This window comes from Strix aluco, chromosome 6 (genome assembly GCF_031877795.1).
Source record: "Strix aluco isolate bStrAlu1 chromosome 6, bStrAlu1.hap1, whole genome shotgun sequence".
Classification (NCBI taxonomy): Eukaryota; Metazoa; Chordata; class Aves; order Strigiformes; family Strigidae; genus Strix; species Strix aluco.
Window position 1 is genome coordinate 2,705,637 of NC_133936.1, and position 18,745 is coordinate 2,724,381.

An 18,745-nucleotide genomic window follows, 5' to 3' on the forward strand; every position below is an offset into this window, starting at 1 on the left:
TGGGTGAAGAGGAAAAATGGAGGTGATGGCCGACTTGAAGCCTCCGTGCCCTCCCTGAAGACACAGCAACGAGCTGCCTCCCCCAGCCCACCCGCTCCCTACTTTTTCTGGGATTTTTCCCATTTTCAGTAGGATGCTACACGGGGGTGCAGCCCACGGGCTATCTACCGGGGATGCCTCCGGGCTCCGCAGCCGAGGCCCGGCTAGCTGCGGGGTGCTGCCGGCGGGGCCGTGCCCCTCCGGGGCTGAGGGGAGGCTGGAGGCTGCCTTTCCGCCGCGGGGAGGAGGCGACGGAGGACGGCGCCTGCTTCCTCCACGTCTTTTCGAGGAAGAGGAGCGGCATCGCCCGCGGGGACCCGGACCCGGGCTCCCCGCCGCCGCCCCGTAAGTGTGACAGGGCCGGGGATGGGAGGGGGGGGGTGTGTGTCTGTCTGGGGGGAGTTGTGGGGGGGCCCCGCCGGCCCCTCTTCCGCCAGCGGGAAAGCGAAAGCGAAAGCGGGCGGCCCCGGTGGCGGCGGGGAGGTGTCTCGGCAGGGACCGGAGGAGTTGTGGGGAGCCCGGCTGCGAGCTGAGGGGCTGCGGCGCAGGAGCTGTCGCCGGTCGCGGCGCGGCCGGCTGCCTCCGCAGGGACCCGCGGCTGCTGTGAGTTGTGTCAGTCCCGGTTTGCGTCCTCAGCCCCGGGAAGCCTCCTGTGCGCTCAGCCCGCTGGCCGCCGGTGCTCGCCCTCGCCGGGCAGCGAGCCTCGGCCTCTTTGCAGACACCCGGGCTGGTGCGGCCTTCCCCGCCGGCCCCGGGGTGGGAGCGGGGTCCCCGCACGGGAGAGGGTGGCTGGGACGCGCTCCCTGCTCTCACCCGCGGAGGCGAGGGTCTGGCGCCGGCGGTTGGGCTGCTGGAGCTTCGAGCCCGGCCGGGAGCCGCGTTTTGGGTCACCCAGGCCACATGAGAAGGCTTGGCGGCACAGACCTGGGCCTCTGGATAGCTGCGGGCTGGGCTGTCCGGTGGAGAAGCTAAGTGAGGATGTTTTCCAGTTACGCTACTTTCACTTTCCTCAATCAGGAATCCGTACATAAATAAGTAAATTTTGGTTACTTGACACAAACCAGAGAGGGATTCCTGGATCACTAACCAAAGATGCCCTCAATTTCAAGCCTCGTTGTTGAATGCAACAGGTAACGGTGGTGTCCGGTAAAAACCAAGCTCAGAAACGCCCAGCCGGGTCAGGGTGCTGGGCTGCTGGCTACTCGGGTCTTGACAGTTGTTAGACAACGCTGCGTAAGAGAGTGTCTAACCCATGGTGTGAAGCCCTTTGCGCTGCCCCAGCACCCACAGGATAGATTTGCTTGGGAACCTGTGCGCCTTAGCATCTGTTTCTGCATCAGCGGCCTCTGAATTTGTCTAAATTCCTTTTTTCTTTCTTCACAAAATGTTGTGACAACAGATTCCAGATTTTACAGTATCTGCTGTGTAAAGGAAGTGTTTTCATTTGTGTTAAGCAGGTTTAAGGGTTATATCTCTTAATCAAAGAGCATGGAGGATGTAGGTATGTGTATAACAATACAAAAGTAGCATAAAGGTAAGTGCATAAGTTTCAGGAGAGACAAATTCAAGTTGTGCAATGCAGAATTTCTCACGTCTCTGGTTTTTATACTTAGTAAGGAAGGAGGCTTCAGATATCCAATATATATCACTTTTACCTATAAAAAAAGCATTTACATTTAAAAATTCTTTTAGCTCAACACAGCTTCTGGTATTCCTTTCTGGTACTCTATTCTGCTGCAAAAAAAAAAAGCCGATATACACAGTGGTGTTATTTTTTTCCTTGTTCCCTCAGGTTTCAATGAATTTAACAAGTCCCCAGCTATCTTTAAAAGATAATGATTTTGTAAGTATTTCCTAATGTGCTGTCTGGAAAAAGATCTGTATTTGACAATAGTATCTCTGAATGAAGTTTTGTGCTAGGACTGCTAGGTCCTAGTGCTAGCGCTGTGCTTATGAAACTTTTTGTCTCACCTTCTTCCATCCTTTAATACTTTGGACATTCCTCATTCCCACCTCCTGTTTCCATAGGGAGAGTCCCATTCCAAAGTGTCTGCATTAGAGATTCTGTTGGAATTTTCCTGTCCTACCTCATTTGCTCATCTGGCTCTGTAGAAGTTTCTTAGGGGAATTTCCTTTTTCCTGGTGCCTCCCTTGATTCAGTTCTTGCAGTGTGACAGGTAGTTTGGATGGGACTTTCCCTGGGATTTCTTGCATTTTCCTTTTTTTTTTTTTTTAATTCTTTCAGGTTGAAAACTGTTGTCTTAGACCATTTTTCAGTAAAAAACAGACATCCTTTCTTATCAGCTTCCAGCTGTGGCACGTGCATCCTCCTACTTTCCTGCACTCAATCCCTGGAGCAAAGGCTTTTTTTTTTCCGGTTTTAAGTTATACGCAGATGGGGATTTCCCTGTTGCTTAATAGGCATTTGAAACTGGACAAAGTAGTGGAAAAATTTAGTTTATATTTTATTGTTTTTAGGAAATACCCAGCATTATCAAGAGAATTGACAAGATTATCTAATTTAGACCTTTTCCATGCCTAAATTTCATGGTTCACATTCAAGTTTTATGTAATCTTAAGTAAAAGGGAGGGATTGTTTCAACAGGTCTCTTTGGATTTTTTTTGTCTTTTCTGCAGAATATTGCAGCCATAGAAACAAAACAGAGCAGAAGAGATTTTCTCTCTTCTTGGCCTTTATCCAGTTGTAGTTTACCCATGATTGTGAATTTCTGCCCTGAAGTACTTTAATTCTGAAATGCTTCTTTTATCACCTTGCTCCTGCTTGATGTTATCTTTTATTGTCCAATCTCCCTGAGCTTGGAAGCATCCCGTTTTGAAATTTTTTTCTCATGAGATCTGTGAGATCTTTAGACATTCTGTCAGAGGAACTGCTGAGAAAGCATATAGACCTTTGAGGGTCGGATGGGCTTAGTTCCCTGTGGAAGAACATAGAGACAACCTGCTTTTATTATTTATCAAAACATTAGCCTGTGAATATTTTCAGTTGGATAGCTAGCAAATAATGATTACTGACCAGGACCTCTTTTCTTATATTTTTGTCCTGTCCAGCCATTAAAATAGTTCAGTGATTTGGCCTAAGTGTCTGAACTCATTTTGTAAAAAATATGTGGCATATGCTGTCCTCTGGCATACAGATTCTAGGAAGACTTAATTATGAAATATAATCAGTCTCTCAGAATGTTTGACTCACCTCATATCTTGCCTGCATAATTGGAGGAAAACAGCAAATGGGCACACAGGCAAAATACAATGAACTTTCATTAATGGACATATGTTGAAAACTACCATGACAAAATGCTTCATCCAACTGCAGAGTGTTGTTTTGTTTTTTTTTCAGTTTGAAGATTCATTTGAATTGTTTAGTGTATCTGAGTTATTGCCTAATGGGGGGGAAAACCTGTGTGCCTCTTCTTTTCTCTCCAGATTATGATAACCCCTGACTCTTTTAACACATCAGAAGATGAGATGGAAACACTTAAAAAAGAACTGAAGAAATGGAAGGCAAGTTCTATAAAGCACATAGAATCATGGAAATTAGCTGAAAGTTACTTGGAAAACTGTTAGTCCATCCTTCTAAAACCAAATCAGCTCTCCCCCAGTTGTAACATGTTTGCCTAACTTGTTCTCTATTCTTCAGTGGTACATGCTTGTGTTGATCTCAGTCGTAACTACACTTGTAAATCTAGGAAAAATATTTATCCAAAGTATTAAAAACAAACAAATTTAAAGGGCTTACTTGAGGTTTTGTTTGCTCCTGTGGAAGAAAAAAAAATTTAAATCTTTTTCTTTTTACTATCCAGGAAAGAGTGGAAAAAGCTGAAGAAACAAAAGCTGACCTTCTTCTCTCTAAATCAAATGCTGATGAAGAGTATGTTAAAGCAGGGGAGGAGCTGATAAAGCTAAAGAACTTTCAAGAGAAACAGCATAAGGACATTATTATGTTTAGGGACTCCCGTGAGGTATGGAGTAGGCTTACTCATAGTTGTTAGTATTTGGGGAGAGTTGTGAAGGTGGTCTTGATTACAGAAAATAAGAGTAATATTCCTTTTCAGTAAACTGTCTTTACTGGTTTGCAGACCAGTAGAATGTTCTACACAGTTTTTCAGTGGCAGATTAAGAACTGGTGCAATAAAAAAAAGTCATGGCAATGTTGGGAGAGTGAAGGCAAAACTGAGACCTTTTGTATAGAAGATGAAGACTGACAAAACCAGCCTTCCTCTTCCAAGATTCTCCACTAATGGATGAGTTTCAGTTTTGTGTGATGCAGATAAAATTGAAAGGGTTGATTCCACTGCTTTCTCAACTCCCAGCCCGTCTTGTAAAACATTACAACACCCAAGGGATTAGCATTTAAGTGACAGTGAGCTGGACAACAGCCAGAACCTGTTTGAAGAGGGGTCTTCTTTCTAGAACTAATTGGTTCTAAAGCTAATTTGTTCATTACCTCAACGTGCCATGTGCAGTCGTTGGTACAGTAATAGGGTAAGTTTCCATAGGCTGTCAAGGAGGTGGTTTCAGTGAAGTTTGGTTTGGCCTGTAAATCACTGCTGAGAAATTATGGTTTTGATATTACAAGCTATTAAAATATAATGAATAGGTTAGGTACATTCAGTTTGGCGTGAGATTTTCCAAAAGCTGGTTTTGTTTGTACAATAATAAATGTTTGTATTTAATACCCAGAAGAGGTCATTATCATCATCTGGCTTTTTGTTTTCCATTATCTTCAGTTGATGGGAACTAGTATAGCTGTCTCAAGTGGTTAATGACTTTAAAGGAGCCATCTTCTAATTGTGGATGACTGGAGCTAACTACATCTGCTGTTTCCTTCTCATTCTGTTGTGTTCCCTGTCCAGGAAATACTGGATTTAGTTACCTGGGCTTTTGCCTGTTTAGGATTTATTGATGTGGAGGAAGTATGTAGCAGATAGGAGGTAGAAGAGATGTTTCTCTTCCTTGCTGAAGAAGTATAAAGAGGGAAGAGTAGCAGTGTGTCAGAAACTGTCCTCACCTGGTAAACTTCTCAGAAAAGGGAGTAACATTTACTAAGGTCACACGTGGTACAAAAATTAAAATGTTTGTCTGTTGACATAGGCATGTGTAAGGAACTGACATAACTGTGAAAAGTGCTGTGCAATTTATGATGCACTGTATGTGCTTGGAAACACTAATGCCTCTTTTCAAAACCCTCTTACTGTAATTTATTTTGGCTGAAACCTCTCCTCAGTGAGTGAATTTACCTTGCAGATAGTTAAAGCTATGCAAAAAATGTATCACGTGTGGCTGTCACGTAGAATAATTAGAAGTTGAAACAGTTTCTAATGTCTACAGATTTTGCTGACATATATTTTTGTCTTCTGTGCATTTAATTTTGCATTTAATACTTTTTGGGCTCTAGAGAGAACTCTGTGCACTAAACCAAGAAAACGCTGAGCTGAAGAAAGAAATTGAAAAGCTCAAAGAAGACCTTGCAGAATGTCGTTCAGTGCTTTCACAGGATGGTCAAGTAAAGTTTGAAATATTTTGCAGTTTGTCTTTTGGAAGGGCACATTTTTATGTTGTTGGTTCTAGACTGCTGGGGCCAGTTGTTCAGCACTTGAACCTCTACTGATTTCAATATAAAATATAGCTTGAAGTTTTATTTTCTTATTTTACCTGGAAGATAATGTGAAGCAAGCTAAGGATATGGAAATAAATACAAGTATGTGAGATATTGAAAACATGAGGGATGAAGACAAGCAGAAAATTATTAGGTGGATGACACCGGAATAAAAAATACACATAGCATTAGTAATTCTCAAGTACTCTCATTTTATATTTCTTGGGCAAAAGGATGGAAGAAAGGGAATAAATCCATTATATGGCAAATGTAGCATTTATTTTAACCTATACTGAGCTTGACTTGATTATAGCCTCTCTCATGTTACTCCAAATCAGAAATAACTCAATTTAAAGCCAGGTAAATATTAGTGATACTAAATAGATTTAAACTCAGGTTCCAAAGTGCCTTTTGGTGAAACTGCTGCAGATTCTGAGATGTTCAGAAATTGGAACTTCTCCGGCTGAAACTTCAGCTTTTAAAAACCCGTTTTCATTACGAATTGGAACAAAACCAAGTATTTTGGGGAATTTACAGTAAGATGAAAACTGTGATCATTTTTTGTTTATACGGAGATTGAAACTCTGCCCAAGTGTTACCTTGTTTAGTGTTCACAATATTATGATATTAGCTTTAGATTTCTAAATTACATTTCTAAGTTTAGGAGATGTCAGTTAAGTCCAGCCTCCTAAATTTCCTATGCAGTCGTTGCACAGGGCAAGGCTCCTCTAGAAGGAGATTCTGTGTGAACAGGGGCCTACACCCAGTGTCTGAATTATCTTTAGGAAGAGTGACTCTCTTTCCGTTGGCTGTAGAGGGAATGGAAGGAAAGTGGGCTCACAGATCAGATGCTAGTTTCGAAGATAGGTGGCAGAAATGCTTTCATTATTCTGGTTATTTTGTCTTGACATAAACAGGATTTTTCTTCTACACAGGGTTTTATTGTGAAATAGTTATATAAAGGGGAAAAAAACCCCTCAAGTCTATCAGAGCAGCCTTTCCTAACCAATGTTTGCATGAACAGTTTTAATCTACCCTAGTTATAAAACACTTGGATATTCTTACCTATTTTACTAAGATGGCAACATACAAAACTATAAAGGCTGTTTATTCACAGACTTCCCATTCCTGTAGAGCAGTGATGGATTAGGCAAAAATAAATGACAGCACAGGTGACTCTGATACTTGCATTTTGCAAATTTTAGATACCAAAACTAATCTGCTTCTGCGGGTGGAAATCCCTGTGAACTCAATTGAATTTTTACTGTGTATCATCAAGTTAATCAAAGGGAAAAAAGAAACCAAACATCTCATTGACAAAAATTCCAGGAATAGACAAGTACAACTAGTCAGTTTAGTTAAGAGTTACACCTGTTTTACCAGCCATGACTTCAGTCTGCCTGACTGTTAGACGTTAAAAAAACCCCAAATATATGTAGCACTTCAAGGAAAGACTACCATTCATTTTTGTGTTCTGCAGTAAATTACAGAAATTACTTTTTTTTTCCCTATCTTGATTCTAAAATATTAGATTAAAAAAAAGGTAGCAGAAATGAAAGTGAAGTTCACTCACATGGAAGACATGACGGATGATAATCCAGATATGAATACGCACTGTGTTTTTGGTGTAACTACAAAAATCCCATTCAGACTGAATCAAAACCAGGCTCTGATTACTTTTGAAGATGAAGAAGGTATGTTGCATATTTTAAGAATAAAATTAATGTCTCTGATGTATTTTATTGCCAGAGGGAAAAGATTTACACAGACATTTTGGGAAAAAAAAATTGATGACAGCCAAAGAAAGAATACTCAGAGAACCTTTCACTATTATGATACCAATCAGTAGAAGAAAATTCTTGTGAGCGCTCTGCATGTTTTTGTTGGATTACCAGACTTCTGCTCTCAGCTAATACAAACAATACTTTGTGTTTGAAATTGGGAATATGTTTCTACCTCACAGAGTATTGTCAAGAATGATTCAAAATGTTTTGACAGCAGAATTTGATTATTTTCTTTACTCTGGGCAGTACCTTATGCTGACAGCAGTTATGATGGTTAAGGGTACACATCAGATGATGGGTAGATCTGAGAGGACAGAGGGATGGTGCAGTCTGGAACTTGCCTGCTTCCCGCTGAGATGCTCGCTGCTCCGACAGCCTGGTGCCTGCCTGCAAGGGGCCTGCAGGCAGTCTGGCTGGGCCTGCTTAGTGGGTGACTCAGTTACACAAGGATATTCCAGATAGAAAGCTGGTGTCCGATTCATTTCTTTCAGCTGAAATCTAACCACTCAGAGGCATTCTCTGCACCTGGTAGTCATGTGGTTTTCATCTAAAGATATTTTAAATGAAATACAAGAAGTCTGGTATTAATATGTGATACAGTGAGAGCATCTTTTGACAGCATAAGGATTCTGCTATTCTATCCTACTCTAAAGATTGTATATATTTTACCTGTTGCCTATAACCAGTGAGATTTTATGCCTGTAGACATGGATAGTGGGATCTGGTTGCCTAACTGTTATTTATTTCTCCTTTATTGATGCAAAGGGAGATTTTGCTTAAGAGTATGGGGAATAGTTTTTGTTTTATAATGATTAAACAAGGCTTTTCATACTCAAAAACTTGTGATTTTCCTTAGTTGCCCAGAGACTGATAAAAATGGGTAAGCATACTGTGAACCTGGACAACAAAACAGCAGATGTGAGAGTGAAGCCTTTTACACTTGACATGGGAATCAGATTTGAGGTAATCAAATATGAAACTATAAAGATATGAACTTGCACTACTTAAAAAGCTTTAAGTTCAGGTTTCTTGGGTGTTTTCAGTCACAAAGTGCACAAAAAAATTATTTTTTAGCTCCATGTCACTATATCTGGAAAGAAGATCAAGGTTTCAGAAATACCTGAGCTATCCATTCCTGAAGACTGGATGAGAGACAAATTAGAGCTGAATTTCTACAAATCTGAACTGGGAGGAGGAGGAGAAGTAGAAAATGTGAGCTATGACAAGCCATCTAGAACAGCTGTTATTACGTTCCTCACACCTGGAGGTATAGTATGTAATATTTTGTTAGCTAGATGTACAGGCTCTATTGTCCATTCTGCATTCCATTCCATTCCATATTACATTCTCTGTTAACCACTGAATGTAGCAAATGCTTCCCACGGAGAGTTAAGTAGATCTGGAAAAGATGTGGGTTCACCCACACATCCGTAAATAAAGCAGTATTTCATCATATTCCTTTTTGATCAAACATGACCTGTTATGCAGTTTATGAGCTTTCTTTCTTTCTTAACTTTGTCGAAAACCTATTTTTTCTTTGCATTGCTGGACACTTATATTGCAGAAAGAAAATTAGGAAAATGTGTTTGATTTTAGCTCTTGTTTCATGACAATGAAGTTGGACAGGCATTCAGATTGCCCAACTGTACGAAATTCTGTGAAGATGAGTGGAGCCACATCCATTTAGAACAGCTGCTTTAGATTTATTTGAGAAGCTTTTGTGGGTATTTAATGATTTTGCTTTTTTGGAAATGACAAACTTTTTTCAAAATGCATATGAAGAATCTACAAGTGTGCTATCATATATTACTTTCTAAATCCATATAGGTCTGTTCTTCGGTATGCTTACAAAGTGCATTTTAGATTACATTACTCGTTACTCCTCTTTTTCTCATTCTCCATTACAGCAGCTAACAGCTTCGTGAGATGTACCAAATATCCTTTCTTTGTAAATGGAAGGTGCTGTAGGCTTTCTGTGTCCCCAAACACCGATGTACACTTGGAAAAGTTTCAGGTAAGAGAATCTAATCCAGGCTAACCCCTAAATTGAAAAGGTACGTGGGAAATACGAGGTACAGGCAGAATTTTCAGCGCTGAGGACTGCAGAGACTTTTGTGTCATGCACTTTATGAAACTTAATAGCAAGTGTGAGTCTGCTATATGCTGCTCCGCTGATAATCTTAGGTTTTGCAGTGTGAAAGCTATAATTTATTTTAAAAGGGTGTGCATGTCTTTCCTTGATCAAATTATATCATTACTTACCATAATGTCTGTGCTAGACAGGAGACAGATACTGAATTGTTTGTGAAGTAGGTTAATAGTAGACACAACGTTTTTTGCAGTCACAAAGCGCTGTCGTACTCATCCCTAATGAGAGGCCTTGTTGATAGTCTCAGCAGAGACCCTTGTTGTTCTATGAAACATATGCTCATTCATTTTTTTTCATTCATTCAACCCAAATAATGACTTCTTTTCCTGAAACACCAGTCTGCTTGCTCATCATATTCTCACTGAAATTGTCTTCTACTTTGTATGAATAGATTGTAATCAAGTCAGTATTGTGTATATAATCAGGCCTTTATAATTAAAGCATTGGCTAGAGCGCGTGTGTTTATGCGATACAGCAGCATTCTTTGCAGGTGTGTATCATGTATTGGCATGGATTTTTATGGAGTGATGCTGCCTCGAGTCATCAGAGATCCCCAAATCCAGTGTGTGTGTGCATTAAGGAGTGTAGGACACGGGCTAAGGAGGCTGGGTGCATTGCCTGTTGAACTCGGTAGCATATGATGGAGTTCAGAACTCCTGCTCTTTTCAGTGACAGAAATACACCACACTGTCCAAAGTCTTAAAATGTAATCAAAGATCCTAGCCACATCTGATCAAGAAAATGTTTATTTCCAGTATTTGTCAGTTCCTTTGGATGTATGTGCAACAGCTGATGTGTAATCCAAGTTTGTTTTTCTTTCCTCAATAGCTCTATTGTGGGATTTCTAGGAAGACCATTCTGTTGAAGGGAATTCAAGAAATGGAAGATGATGAGGAAAGTGTACAGGACATGATCGAAATTCATTTTCAAAAGCCCAGTAATAGTGGTGGGGAAATAGAGAAAATCAAATATGTATCAAAAGGAGTAGCATGTGTTTGTTTTGAGGAGGATACTTAGAATGCCATATAGAAAATTATAGCTTGAACTCTTGAAGTTCTCCATTTTTGCTTCATCAGAGGCACAGGAAGTTATGCGGACATTGTGCTTTAATGTTCTGAAATTTATACTTGTAAAAGAAGAACTACCTGTCTTTCTGATTTGTGTAACGGCACAGACTTTGCACAGAAATTCAGTAAAACTCACTGCTTCATGTTCCAAAGGTTCCTGATTAGTCATAGAAAAAGCCTTTACCAGCACTTGAAACTTAATCAAAGATTACTTTCTGAAAATTTTTATCTTGCAAATTTTTAGATCGGTCACAGATATGGCAGTGTGGGATAAATCTACTCCTTCTCACATTTTGTTTACAAAAGCCACATGTAATCCCAATCAAAAGCGTCTTCACACACCTGCTTCTTGAGTAGCTCTGGCAAACTCCAGTCCTGCTAAGCTTGCTGTGGGCTGCTGTAACTCAGATACCAGAAAGCAGTTATCCTGTAATTTCATAAAATCCATGTTATCAAATTAGTGATAAAATTAAAATAGAAAAAGGGAGAGTGTGAAAACACCACAGATTTACTCAAGAAATTGCACCTTATAAGAAGTGCCACAGCAGTAATACTGCTTTTAGCTGTTGAAACGCTGTTACTTCTAGCGCCTGATACAAATTCTGCTGGAGCTTCTGATGAGTTAATAACCTGGTTTATTGTTTGGTTTTAAGATTTGCTTTTACAATTGCATTTTTCCTCATTTTTGTCCATGATTTTGCTTACTTTAAAGTATTACAGTTAAGAATTGAGATGATTCTTTGTCTGAAACAGATTGCTTTGTAACAATGCTGGGGAAAGAGGTTGATGGTGAACGCTGTGTCCGTTTTGGTGCGTGTGACTGGCCAGGCTGCTGGCTCTGGGAGGGTATGTGGAGAGCGGTCAGTTGGAAAAAGTCATAAAGTTTAGGGCAAATTAATTTTTCGGTGTGTAAAGTCCCCCTTTTGTTTCCAGTTCATCCTTCCAGTTGTCATTGTAAAAAGATCTTTGAAATAAAATGGAAATGCAAAGTCAGAGAAGGATTTATTTTCCAAGAAGGAATGTTTTTCCTTTTCTGCTGTCATCCTTTTTATTTGCTATGCTTGGGGGCTGAAAGGGTTTGGCAACAATAATCATAACTTCAAAGTAGCATGGGTCTAACATTGAAAATAACTTTTTTGCATAGTATTTGACATCTTAGTATGCAGGAAAAGGACAGTGCACCAAACTAGTGCAAGAAGAACACTACAGATATATCTCAGGTATTATTTTTCTAAAGAAACTGTTAGTAGGCCATAGGTGCAGTTGAATATGGGGAACTAAAAGGCTGCCAGCACCACAGTTGATTTTTCATTTACTGTTGGGTGAGATACGTGTGACTGTAGCACCTCTTACTGTTTAGTGCATGCACAGCCATAGCTTGATTACATGACAATTATGAAATAATAATTAGAAGAAAGTAGTAGTACTGGAGTATTTATGGAGATTGCATACTTCTGCATGTAACAGCCTTAAAATGTTGGTAAGATCAGATGCCTTGTAAAGAAAGTGGGGAAAAGCCTGATGAAGTTAAAAAACGTCATGAATTTGAACCATACCTCACTGATAAGTGTTGAGAAGTAAATCCTGAAAAACGGGAAGAAGTTTAAAAGTCTTGTAAGGTATCACAGTGTGTGGGAGTGGTGAGAAGCTACAGGTTTTAAGTACATAAAATGAGATTTTAAGTAACATTTTAAGACAATCAGTATTTGTAAATGTCTCGGTTTTCTCTTGATTATACTGTTTAAATTTTAAAGCAGTAGTGGTGCCACATAAAGGCTGGAAAACTCTTTTAATAATGAAAAGCAATACAGAATTTAGGTGATGTTTCTAGAAATGGCAATATCCTTCTTTTTACCTACTGGAGTGAAGTTATCTTTGGAAGTTTGAAGAAAAGCTGTGACTTTTTCATACCTGTGCTACCTGCAGGTCCTGGCGGGGAGCCGGCCGGTACTGCGCCCCGCTGAGGGGACACGGTGAAGGGGGTATCGGGCGGTGGTGGGGGAACGACCAGCAAGCCCAGACACCGGCCGATTTTTTGTGAAAATCGGGGTATTACTTCCGAGCTGCCGGGTGGAGGCCCCCCCCCGCCGCCGGAACGCAGGGCCCGCCGTTTCGCTTTCCGTTTCGCCGCCAGGCCGGGGCGGGCCGAGCCCTCCCGCCCCTCAGTGCCCCCGCGGCGGAGGCGGCGGCCCGGGCCTGGCCGCCGCTCGGGAGACAGCCGCCGCCCTCCACAGGGGCCCCCGGGAGCCCCACCTCGGCGGAGCGACGGCCATGGCAAGTCCCTGCGGCGGGCGGGGAGGGGGGCGGGAAGGGCCAGGGGGGGAGCGCCGCCGTCCCGTGTGGGACCGGGGCGGCGGGAGGCTGCGTCGCTCCCAGGGGAAGGGCCGGGAGGTTTCGGGGAAAGGGCGGGGGACGCTGCCGTGAGGCCCGGGGAGAGCCCGGGCTTTCCCGCCTCGGAGCCCCCTCACAGCGGCGCTCCCGGGGCCTTCCCGCCTCCGGAGCCCCCTCACAGCGGCGCTCCCCGGGCCTGCGGGCTGGTCCCGCCAGCCGGGGTGGAGAGAGCGGCCTGTTCCTGCCCCGCTTGTTAAAAGCCTCAGGGGGTTGAAAGTAACGGCGGCATGAAGGGAACGAGTGAATCGTGGCCGGCCCACGCTTGGCTCTCGCACGGAAGAAATAGTCGGTGCTCGCACAGCAACACCGTCTGCCGCGGCCTGCTGTCCTGGCCCCCCAGTTAGTGGTAGCTACAGGTCTGATTTCCCTCTCACTAGTATTAATATTTCCATTTATTAAATAACAGCAAGAACCGATGATTAATAGTTGGACTAGATGATTTTCAAGGTCTTTTCCAATCTAGATGATTCTGTGATGAGGGCTGTGGGTAAGTATTCATACCCGTTCTCTTGTCAGCGTTGATCCATGTAGCAGATTCGCCAAGAAACGTGAAAATGAGCGGGAGGATGCTGCGGTCCACAGCGACCAGCGTTGCTGTGCTCCTCTCCCCGACCTGCCCGCACCTCCCGCAGCCCCATATTTCTCTCTGGCAGCAGTCACTGAACGCAGACGCGCCTTAGAAGCGATTCAGCTCAAACGAAGTGTATGTTCACGGGGTTTTTTTCTAACCCCAATAGTAGGCACGAGCGTTGCTCCAAAATACCAGCTGGCAAGGTGCGAGATGCTGTCTGGCAGCTGAGCGCTCCCGCTCGTGCAGGGGCTGCATCGGCTGAGTGAAGCGTGAGAAAATCCTGTGTAAAGCGCTGTCAGTCTTGGAAGCACCGTGTTTATATTCTCTTCATGTTGTCTCATTAGTGCAGAAACTTGCTTTCACACGAACATTACCGCCAAAATAATTGCCTAATATAATTAAAGCTCCTGGCTCTTTAAATTTGATGGGTGATAAAAGAAGGCCTCATGCCTTTATGAATTAAAAGCTTGCATGGCTGCACAGTCTCACTGAATCTGCCTCCTCGCTCCCTTCAGAAACGCCGCAGTGGTGGTCTACAAGGCATTCGCCCCCGGCAGCACATTCTGCAGGCTTTGTAATTGCTGTGCTGGCCCTAATGTTTTATGCAGGCCCAGAAGAAACTTTGTAAGAGAAGTCTAAAGAATTTAGATGGAGTGACTGACCTTGAGTACAGTCGCTCTGAAGTTATTGACAGGTCATTCCCGTGAACGCTGCCATGCAAACATACTAAATTATTTTCTTTCTTCCAAAAAGTCAATGAACTGTTACAAATTTTACTCAGTGTTCCACCATTTGCAGTAATTTTGCCGTGATATTCCCAGTGAAATATTACTGTTTATGTCTGTGCAATAAGAATGGAAAGAAAATACGCTTTTCTTAACAAGTTGTGGATGCAAATCCTATTTAGGATGGGTTTCATGTTTGCAGCATTGGGAGGTTTGGCTTTGATGAAAATCATGTGTGTAGTTAGTTGTTTTATGCACTGCGAATCTCAGATGACTGGGATTAAGTTCCAATTTAACAAGGTTATCCATTTAATAAGTGGAGAGAGATGAGTCAGGGCACAACCCTAGATCCCAGCTCTCATGAATTTAACAAGTAAGGACAGTGTGAATCTGACCCCTACACTCTGAAAAGAATCCGTACTGAACGGTACATGCAATTAAAATTTTTCATTCTCTTCAGATTTTGAATATTAGAATCAGAGGAAACAACCTTATCGGTGTGACACTGGACCTTTCATTTGAGAAACTTAAATTTAGTTCTAATTTTTACTGTTCTGAGAAAAGAAGATACTGAGAGAGCGTGAATTATACTTGAGAGTCAGGCTGCTTTCTACTGCACAGTAATGTGAAGGTGCCTGAGGGAGTCTGGTGTTCACGGAAATCTGATTCAGCAATCTTCTTAATTGCCCGCTCGGTGCATGTGTTGTCTGTGCAAAAGGAAGGAGGGTCACTGCAGCGCCGAGGGTGAATGTGGGTAACCTGGGTAAGCTCTCTGGGAGGTTGGGTGCTCTGTGAGGTTACAGCGTGCTGTGTCTCTGTGCGCAGGCAACAGGACAAGCTGCTAAATCGGCAAGGACAGTTGTCATCACTGGTGTTCCAGATGGCCTTCTGCACAATGACATCATGGCTGACATCCTGACGATTCATTTCCAAATGTCGAAGAATAATGGTGGAGACGTGGAAGAAGTGGTCTATCCAACAAGGAAAAAAGGAGTTGCATTTGTAACTTTTGAAGATCAAGAAGGTATTTAGCTTACTCTACTATAGTAAATACAGCTGTCTCCTAAAGAACTAGCCCTAGAATGTTAACCCTAAAACTAATAATTTTAAATTGTTTACTGATACTAGGATTTCATAGAACTGGGAGAGTAACGCCTGTCCTTTAGTCAGTCAAAATTTTAGGATTTTATTTCTGTTCGTTGAAGTCACGACTCTGAACAAGTTTCATGCAAAGCGTTTGTTATGTTTGTTTTTAGGAATAAATTTATACTGTGCATAACAGATACAATTTTTGTAGTCAGGCTTTTGAGCATAAATCTCTGCCAGTTAATGTTCTAAGAAGACGGGCTTCTGTCCCTCTCTGAACAATTTGAGTAATACATAAAATATTAGGCCAGAGTATTGAATTGCCTGTGCGTATGTATGGGAAATTGTTAGGGAAAGCATCAAGAGAAAAACACCCGTGAAGAGTTCTGCCATCAGACTCGCAAGGATGCGTTATCTTACTGCTCAACAAGTGAATGTGGCTTTCTCTTTAGTTGTAGAGAGTGTTCTAAAGAAGGATGAACATCGGCTAGAAGACAAGAGGCTGTCCAGATACTACCCGCTGAAAGTAACCCGTTACTGTGAAAACGTAAGCTCATTCATAGCTTACCTAGTTGTACTTCCATTGCTGTGTTAACCATTACTTAACTTCTCTAATTCAAAATCCTAGGTCTTCAGCTCTGTCACGTCTGTCCTCAATATGTCTATTTTCAAAGATCAATTTGTTTTAGAAGATCTGATACAAGAACTTAAAAAGAAGAGCACAGCTTTGAGCTTTGGGCCTTTGCAATCTAATGGGCACATTTCTGTTCAAGGGTCATTTCCAGCAATCAAATTGCTAAGAGACTTTCTCTTACTGAAAGCAAAATCCCTTTCAGAGGAGGACAAAAAAGAAGAAAGTCAGTCCCATCAGAGACCACGGAGGAGGCTACAGCAACACAGACTTACCATGAAGACGAGTAATTCCGTTCATGATGAGGATGGGGAAAAACAGGTGGTTGTTCTTGACACAGATACATATCACTACATGAAGTACCTTTTTCCCAGGATATTTGTAGTAAATGGTGATGTTGTAGTTTCTGACATCACTGATGGCGATATAACTACAGTGTATATTGAGAATGCTGGAAGTAGGTCTGATGCTGGACAGGTATTAAGAGTCAAAGAGAAAATTGAAAATCAGTCTATAAAACTCCATGAAGTTTTACGTAAAGAAAAGATCTACTTTAAGGAGCACACCAGAGATGAAAGGCGGAGATATAAATTGGCCTGTAAAAGTCTAAAGCCCTATTACCCTTCTGTTTTGGTCATTCCTTATGATACTCACATTGACATTATAGGAGATGCTCAGGAGATTTTTGATTTTACAAAGGACGTGAGCAGTAAGGTTCAGAGCCTGTTGCAACGCAGGTAGAAAGTTAGTGTTCGTGGTGTTTACACACTGTGCTTCTGATAGAGGTGGTTCGACCTGTGCACCTCTGGCTCACTGCAGATCTGTCGCAGTTCTCCCACCGCAGGCTGGGCCGTCTGCACGCCAGGGTGAACAAGCCCATTCCCCCCAAATACCAAATTAAGTTCAGAACAGGAAACAAATGATCTCTGTATCTCTCATGAGCTTAGAGACCAAAGAAGTTAGGCCTCTGTCTAGGTACAGCCTCCTTTTTCCTTTTTTGGGCTGCATTTCGGGCACATGCGCGCTCATCTTGCTGTCAGGGACTGTATGATGAGGACAGAATTTTTTTAAAGAGTTCTCATTAGCACAAGAAGTCAGACTGACCAAGCTGGGTGAGCCAGAGCCAACCTGATATGAAATACTGCATTGAAGCTGAGTTTTGTTTCTTCGTGCAAGGAGATGACCACTGAAAACAGGACTGGTGGCCTTTTTCTGTTGCCTGTATCTGCAGAAGGAAGTTCTTACAGAGGTGCGTGAACAAGACAGAGCTTTGACACTTGAGGGGATGGAATGCTTATTGAATTTCCAGGCTTGTCATGTCCCAAGAAAGACCTTAGAAGATGGCATTGGAAGTTGTTGACAGCAGAAAATAAGCGAGTTTGTTTTCATAGGAGCAATAACGGGTTTTTTTCCAGCTGTAACGGCATCTGCAGCATCGCTTGACAGCATGTTATTTAGACATGAAAGTATACCCGAAGTTTTGATGTGAAAATCTTGGAACATTTAGACTTTCGAATCAGATTCTGTTTATGCAAATATGTTTCTCTATCCACTACAAGGGTCCAAATGCCCATCCTAGTTTAGTCTTTATTTTGTGATATCAGTGTGTTCAGAATACTTTGTCAAAACATACAGAGCACCAGCTCGTTTGTCTTATGTGCAGGAAAAGTTTAAAGTTTTTTTATGCCATTAAAGAAATTAGTTATACAAAATATCGTGTCTGTGTTCTTTTAACCAACCCCCAGACTTTTGGTTGAAAGCCCAAACCTAAAGCCTAAGAAATGCTTTAGGCATTTTCTTGTCATGACTGATTATCCATTGCAATTATGCCAATGAAAGATAAAGTTGTTAAACTAGTGACAGTGCTGTGTGTTAAAATACACTGTCAAAGTGGGAAGATGATGAGCTTAAGTACTTTGCTGAATTGGAAGGGGGGGAGTAGTAAGTATTTAAAGCATTAAGTCTTTAATCTCTTCCAAATTCCCTTGTAGGTTCACCAAGGGGGCTGGAGGGGGGGGGTGAAGACCAGTGCCCACAGTCAGGCCCTGGAAGAGCCCCTCTTCTGCTCCCTGCGGGGCGCAGGGCTGTTTGGGTGCTCCCCGTAGGGCTTAAACAACGATGGGAAGTTTTTCAACCTTGTAAGAGAGAAAATCCTCCATGAAGGATAATCCTTTAATGAAATTAGTGCTCTTTACTAGTGTCCTGATTGGTCTTCTCTGAAGAGCCTCATTTTTTTCTGACTCAGCATTAGTATTTCCTGTTCACTTCAATAAATGTTAAGGGCTAGACTGGTAAACCAGTGGCACTGGTGTTAGTTTGAATCCTGACTGGTTACTACTGGCTGAGCATTGCTTTTTTGAGCTGAGTTTGACAACAGAACAGTTTGCAGTGCTGGTACAGGTGTCATTCAGGTCTGGCAAGCAAGTTGTTTTTCCTGAACAATTTTCAGTCAAAAACTTACGATCTTGAAAACATGACAGTTGAATAAAATTTTATTGTTGAATCCTGGTTCAGCTGTAACAGCTCCTCTTCTGATTCGCTCACAGAACTCCCCTTTGCCACCACGTCCTTGGCAGTGCTTGGCTGCCGAGCGCTGGGGCCTTTCTCACCCACCAGCCCATGTGGTCTCATTGTTTCCTGGTGCTCTCCCATCTGCTCTCTCTCGTCTCATACCGAGGATGTCAT

At 42.2% G+C, this 18,745-nt stretch overlaps 1 protein-coding gene across 7 annotated transcripts; it reads left to right on the top strand.

The window, feature by feature from the left end:
• The first annotated feature begins 262 nt into the window (after positions 1–262).
• On the top strand, positions 263–17,772 carry LOC141925051 (uncharacterized). Of its 7 annotated transcripts, none has more exons than XM_074828483.1 (13): positions 502–651; positions 1,057–1,169; positions 1,832–1,882; positions 3,484–3,561; positions 3,861–4,019; positions 5,456–5,563; positions 7,188–7,350; positions 8,297–8,403; positions 8,515–8,707; positions 9,348–9,454; positions 15,169–15,367; positions 15,882–15,976; positions 16,058–17,772. In XM_074828483.1, exons 2-13 carry the CDS (start codon positions 1,161–1,163, stop codon positions 16,799–16,801), a joined length of 2,013 nt encoding a protein of 670 aa, XP_074684584.1. In that variant the 5' UTR covers positions 502–651; positions 1,057–1,160; the 3' UTR covers positions 16,802–17,772. The 7 variants fall into 7 exon arrangements, with proteins under 7 accessions (XP_074684590.1, XP_074684584.1, XP_074684585.1 ...); XM_074828484.1 differs by having other exon boundaries at positions 502–642; XM_074828489.1 differs by lacking the exons at positions 502–651; positions 1,057–1,169 and adding an exon at positions 263–384.
• The last annotated feature ends 973 nt before the right edge of the window (positions 17,773–18,745 follow it).